Source organism: Chaetura pelagica, unplaced genomic scaffold (genome assembly GCF_000747805.2).
Source record: "Chaetura pelagica isolate M959 unplaced genomic scaffold, ChaPel_1.0 scaffold423, whole genome shotgun sequence".
In the NCBI taxonomy this organism is placed as follows: domain Eukaryota; kingdom Metazoa; phylum Chordata; class Aves; order Apodiformes; family Apodidae; genus Chaetura; species Chaetura pelagica.
The window spans coordinates 552,688-558,687 of NW_009952686.1; the positions used below are offsets into that span (position 1 = coordinate 552,688).

A 6,000-nucleotide genomic window follows, 5' to 3' on the forward strand; every position below is an offset into this window, starting at 1 on the left:
AATTGTAAACTACATGGTATACAGGGAAACTGTAAAAAAAACCCAACAGTTTGAATCAAGGATTATTTCTGGAAGATACTTTTGTTTTTAATTCCTCATAGAATTACCTAAATCTATCAATTTAAGAATAGTTTTAGAAATTTTTCCATAGAAAGCACTCATACTTCAATATGTCAATACCCTATATAAACATTTTGTAACAAATTAGTTGGATAAGCAAAGAATTTTGCCTTTTTCAAAAAATGCCCACAGATAGCATGTCACACCATCCTGTATGTTTCTATACAGACACAATGTACACATTCACATTTTTAACTAGGCGCAGTGTCTTAGATTAATTCCATATTGTCTCTTGCAGAGAAAAGTTCATTCTAATATAACACTTATCCTGAAAATTTAATAGGTGGATGTTTTGCTTAGAAAAAATTGTCATATAAGTAATTTAAATATGGAGACAAATTCAAATACAATGCACTAAGGTCTATTTTATGCCTCCACAGATGGCAGCAAATTGGTTTCTGAAAGCAACTCTAAATGTTTAAACTAAAATCTGACAATTAATTTACCACATTTCAATTAGCCTCTATGATTTCCCTCAGATTTACGTCACGTATGTCCAATAGCTACACATGCAATTCTCCCAATGAGTCTCCCCACTAATCTTCATCCTGCTCTTTTTTTGTTTTGTTCCCTTTCCTGCCATCCTGTCTTCACAATCTCATGAGTGGAACAGTCATATTTGTTTACACCAAAACATGAGTACGGTTAGCTGCTGGTAGACAGGCCAATAGTCCCCAGTAACCTTTAGTAAACTAAATTAACAACCATTCCACTTACAACATTCTTATTGCTGAAAAGATCAAGATCCTATTGACAGATGGTACTGGCAAATCTTCTTGTAAAGTAATTTCTCAGATTCTGTAGAGGGGGCTTCTGTACCTAAATTCTACTCTGGTCTTCCTAGTAAGTCTTTGAGGATGCTGCTGGGAGTGGGGAGGCAGGACAAGGAGGGAAATGGGGCTGGCAACCTTACAAGAGTTTATGGTTACACAGAAGAGCCCCTGATGCCTTCCCAAAGGAAGCTTTCCTGCTCCCCAGCATTTCCTGGAAAGATACTCTGTTCCTAGAACAGGATTTCAGTCCTGCTCTTCCTTCAGCCCTTACTCATGAACTTCATGAGCAATAATGCTGGTAACCATACAGCCCTTTTGTCAATACTGGCACTCCAGATGGCAGAAATTGCTGACAGCAAAAATCTCCTACACTAATAAATGTCATGGCTTCCTTGGGCAAGTGGAAGAGGGAGAGATGCTATTGTTTCAAAGGAACTCTTTTATTCTTCTCTGCATAAGGGGTTGCCAAAGCATCCCTTTCTGGAAAAGGCCTAGCCAATTTTCCAGCATTAAGTTATTTTCAGGAAGCTGTCTGGAGGACAATTCTCACAAAGCTCCTAGGGGTAGAGATCACAAAGGGCCACGGCTGTCTCCTTTACACAAGGGAACATCTACCTCACAGAATACAGCTCTGGATGGATGTGAGGGACTGGGCCTCAGGACCTACTGGGGGAAGTAATGTCAAAACACCATTGCAAGGCCTCTAGCAAAAACTAGTTTGCATTTCAAAAGGACTATTTGAGAGGATGGAGACAATGGTAATGGCCTACATATGGCCCACAGCCTGCACATCTAGATAGCAACGATGGAGGACCTGGTGACTCTGTTATCTACAATCTCCCTAAATTTTCTGCTCCTATTTCTCTCTCTCTCTCTCTCTCCCTCTCCCTTTCTTCCTAAATCATTAAGCGATGCAAGGCCTAACCCAGTTTTTTCTCAGGTTTGAACATATCTGTGTTGTGACTTTAGTTACGCAAATAATCAGCCTGAGATAACAATTGAAGTATTTCCTTTATAGTTCTAATTAAACCTAATCACCAACTAGCAACCTTAGGTGTTGTTTCACCTTAGTCTGACCAAGGGGTATCTGAGGGTCGAGCATTTCCTCGGACCCTGACATTTTAGTCACTCTCCCTGGAAGAGCCAGGGCTGAGAATAAGGTTGGATCCAACTGCACTGAGGCTCCTCTCCAAGGAGATCCAGGGGGTCCACTTGGAATCTCCCTGGGTTGCCCTGCCTGGGTCGTGACAATGGAAAAAAAACATGTATGTTTTAGAGCTGCATATAAAAAAAAACAAGTACAATCACTCAGTAATATTCACAATAACAAAACTCCTCTCAACTCCCAAGCCCACAAGTGTGATGGGAAACCATCAGTCATTAAGAAAAACTTCTTGTTCATTCAAATGAATTTTTCAGAAGACTCACTGAGAAAAATGACAACTAGGGGTGTTCAGCTTATTTTGCATTGAGATGTACCTCAAAGCCCATCTGAAAGAGAAACCCACTATCTTATGGGCAGTTGTGAGACTGACAGAGCCCTGGAACAGGCTGCCCAGAGAGGCTGTGGTGTCTCCTTCTCTGGAGACATTCCAACCCCCTGAACACGTTCCTGTGTGATGTGGTCTGGGTGACCCTGCTCTGGCAGGGGGGTTGGGCTGGGTGAGCTTTTGAGGTCCCTTCCAACCCCTAGGATTCTGTGATTCTGTGAATATGATCTATTTTTTTGCTATTACTCCAACAGTTAATTTCAGATCTATTCTTTGGTGAACAGAAAAAAAAACAAAAACACATGTTGGCTTTTTTCAGTCTAGTAGATAAAGACTTGTGATAAAATTAAAAAAAAAAAAACACCAATGAAAATATTGTTTTAGCATTGGTGCTTCTCCTACAATCTTCATGACACACGGGAGAGACACTGATCTCCCAGGATAAGCTTGCCTTTGGAAGGGACCTGGAATTCTTAGAGGTGGATGACAAACATAAGAACACAACAGTTACCTCAAGATCTGCTGATGACAGGGTTATCACCTTAATTTAAGGGACAACAACAGTTATACAGAATCCCTAGATATCCTCTTAACCTCACCTTAAGTAGCAAATCTGTCTGGTACTTGTATGTAACAGTTTTAGATAATCTGCCAGTTACGCACTGATAAAATACAAAGACAGACCTGTAACACTGTGAAGGTATTTTTATACTAGCTTGCTCTTCTAACTTCATTATCTTCCCTATTAGAATTTATGCCACACCTTCTCATAACTTTTTAGTATTTTTATTTTCTCTTTCCATCCACAGTCATCTACACCCTGTGCTGACCTCAATTACAGCAAACAGCAGAGAAGATAAAAGTGTACATGCCACTTGTTACCCTACTGGTTATATTATGTCAAATTTGATTTTCTAGTGCCTATGAGCAAGGGTTCATATTCATCTGCATTGTGGGGCACCAGTCATGCTGTTGGGAGTTGCCTAATAAATAAAACTGAGGGGAGAGAGGGGTTATTACAGAGAATAAATCATTCTGAGATATTCTGGATATATATGCTGCTTTTAAACAACATATAATTATTAATAGAAATATATAATTCCTGCTACCATCATACACATTTACCATGCTGACTGCAGTTACTTATGAAATAATAATGCACAAAAGACAAAGAAAATACATTTTTAAAGATACACCAAAAAGTAAACTAACAAACACAATCCAAATGAGTTTATGTGGATTGAAAAAAAAAAAAAATTGATGGTGAAAGGACTTTGAAGAAAAAAAATTTGCTGATCACAACCAAATTGTCTCCTACATAGGAGAAAATATTAGAAAGTCGGTGAGGGAATTAGGTCAATTAAGTATTCCAGACAGGTAAAGTGGATTTAGGTCAGGGCAGGAGAACATTAGCATGGTTAAGAAAGAAGGCCCAAGCAGCCAGGGACTAAATCATGTCAGGCAAAGATAAGAAAATTGAACTACACACAGTAGGAAAGGTAAGTATTAAACACAAAATTAAACCATTCCACTACCTGTATTTTAGAAGAAATAACAAACAAAACCTTATGCCTAGAAATGAGTGACTGAAAGTGCACTAATGAAGTGTAGTTTACTAACTCATTTATGAATGAACTATCACACATGAAGTCATTAGCTTGGCATTATTTACAGAGTTCAGTGAAGAAGTTGCTGAACAACGGTCTGGACTCTCTACATTTGTCCCTCTCATGGATTCACTGAGATTAATGGAATGTGAGCTGGCAGAACGGCAGATGAATGCAAGGAGATGGAAAATAGGTTGAACTTAAAATGATCAGAAAAAGAAATGTTCTATGTAGGAAAAATGATTGCAAGAAAGAAACACAAGTGATACCTCCTGAAAAGACGATAAAGAAGATGTTTTTAAATGTAAGCATAAAGTTGCAATAACTGAGGGTCTACACAATCAGTAAGGCTTGAAGAAAAGCAATGATTTTCATAATGATTGTTCATCCATTCCTATATTCATCAGCTCATGAAAGAAACTACAGGTATATTTACAGAAGAATTATTAATAAGCTAATTTAGCTTCTGCAGATTTATATTATGTTGATATTATTTCTAATTCTTGCAATCCCTTATCACTATAGAAAAAACTTTAAATTCCTTCAATGTTAAGACAGGCAGTGCTTTACACTGAAGACACTTATAAAATGGACTTAAAATAGGGCACAAAGTTAGATTTTTCTCCACATGAAGGCAGTGTGGAGACACTTCATACTTTTATGACTGACTTTTCAGTGTAGCTTCTTTTTTTTTTTTTTTTACAAAGCTGTGATTATGAAATGTTTGACCAAAATTTGTCTATGGTGTTGTGATTTTTGCTCTGTCAAATGATAGTGCTTCAACCAGTACACACATTATGTTGAGGTAACACAAGAAAAAAGCTCTAATGAATATTTTTTTTAAAAACTCTGAACTTGTAAACCAGCCAACTAATGGGCTTCTCTGCAGGTCAGAAAATATTGTAAGCACCTAAAGCAAAATAACTTTTACCAGATTAAAAAATATGTCAGATCGTATTTCACAAGGAAAGAGAAGTTTATGAATGGATTGTGCCACAATTACTGCAAAAAAGTTATAGAAATTTCAACGTAGAGAGTCAAAAGGCTAATGAGGGATGAAAAAATGCAATTCCCCCCCCAAAAAAGAAAAAACACCCCAAAAGTTGCAAAGTGAAGGACAAAGTGAAGAGGTTGTGAGAAAGAAGGACTACAATCATGGCAGTGCTAAGGAAAGAGAAGATGAGAAAAACTGTAAGGGTACCAGAATACTTTATAAACATCAACACAAGACCTGAGGCCTAGCAGAACAGAAGAGAATTGCATTTGGATCATTAAGGCAATTCAACCATCTTTTTATTTGTGCTTGAATAAGGATGCATGCCTTTTAATCTCCAACTGTGTAAGAAAGGGATATAAAAGCTACAAAGCTGATTTTATTAACTGTAAAGCACCAGAAGATTTATGGTGCACTATCCAGTCAGAGCACTCCCTGACACAGGAATCAAGGCTTAAATCATCTCTCAAATATACAAGGGACCAAAACAAAGTTTCAAAAACAACCGTAATCTGAGCATTCTCATATTTCTAAATTCTAAACTGAGTGCTTGAGGTACAACCAGAATGTTAGCTTGACCTTCTCATGTTTCTTTGTGATGAAAAAAAACAACAAACCAAACACATACCCACAAAAAAACCCCCAAAACAACCCACAACCAAAAGAACCTAACACCAAAAATATGAACTCAAACTTGACCAGAGAGGCAGGAATCCCTTTGCTAAGATACGTGGCTGCAGCAATCCCTGGTCACTGTCCCTGATGGACCGTGCGGCACAGGAAACTCTGGAAGTTTCTCTGAGATAAGGAGAAAAGGATGCTGAGGATCAGAAACCACAGGATCATGGACTGGTTTGAGTTGGAAGGGACCTTAAAGATGATCTAGATCCAACCCCCTGCATGGGCAGGGACACCTCCCACCATCCCAGGCTGCTCCAAGCCCCATCCAACCTGCCCTTCAACACTGCCAGGGATGGGGCAGCCACAGCTTCCCTGGGCAACCTGGGCCAGGCTCT

At 38.6% G+C, this 6,000-nt stretch overlaps 1 protein-coding gene across 1 annotated transcript in view; it reads left to right on the forward strand.

Moving 5' to 3' along the window:
* Window positions 1-3,837: 3,837 nt before the first annotated feature.
* The window catches only part of ANKRD32 (ankyrin repeat domain 32), a 39,869-nt gene continuing 37,706 nt past the window's right edge, over window positions 3,838-6,000 (forward strand). The window contains exon 1 of the mRNA XM_009993784.1: window positions 3,838-3,882. Within this exon, the coding sequence (XP_009992086.1) occupies window positions 3,838-3,882 (45 nt within the window). The remainder of the gene's footprint in view (window positions 3,883-6,000) is intronic.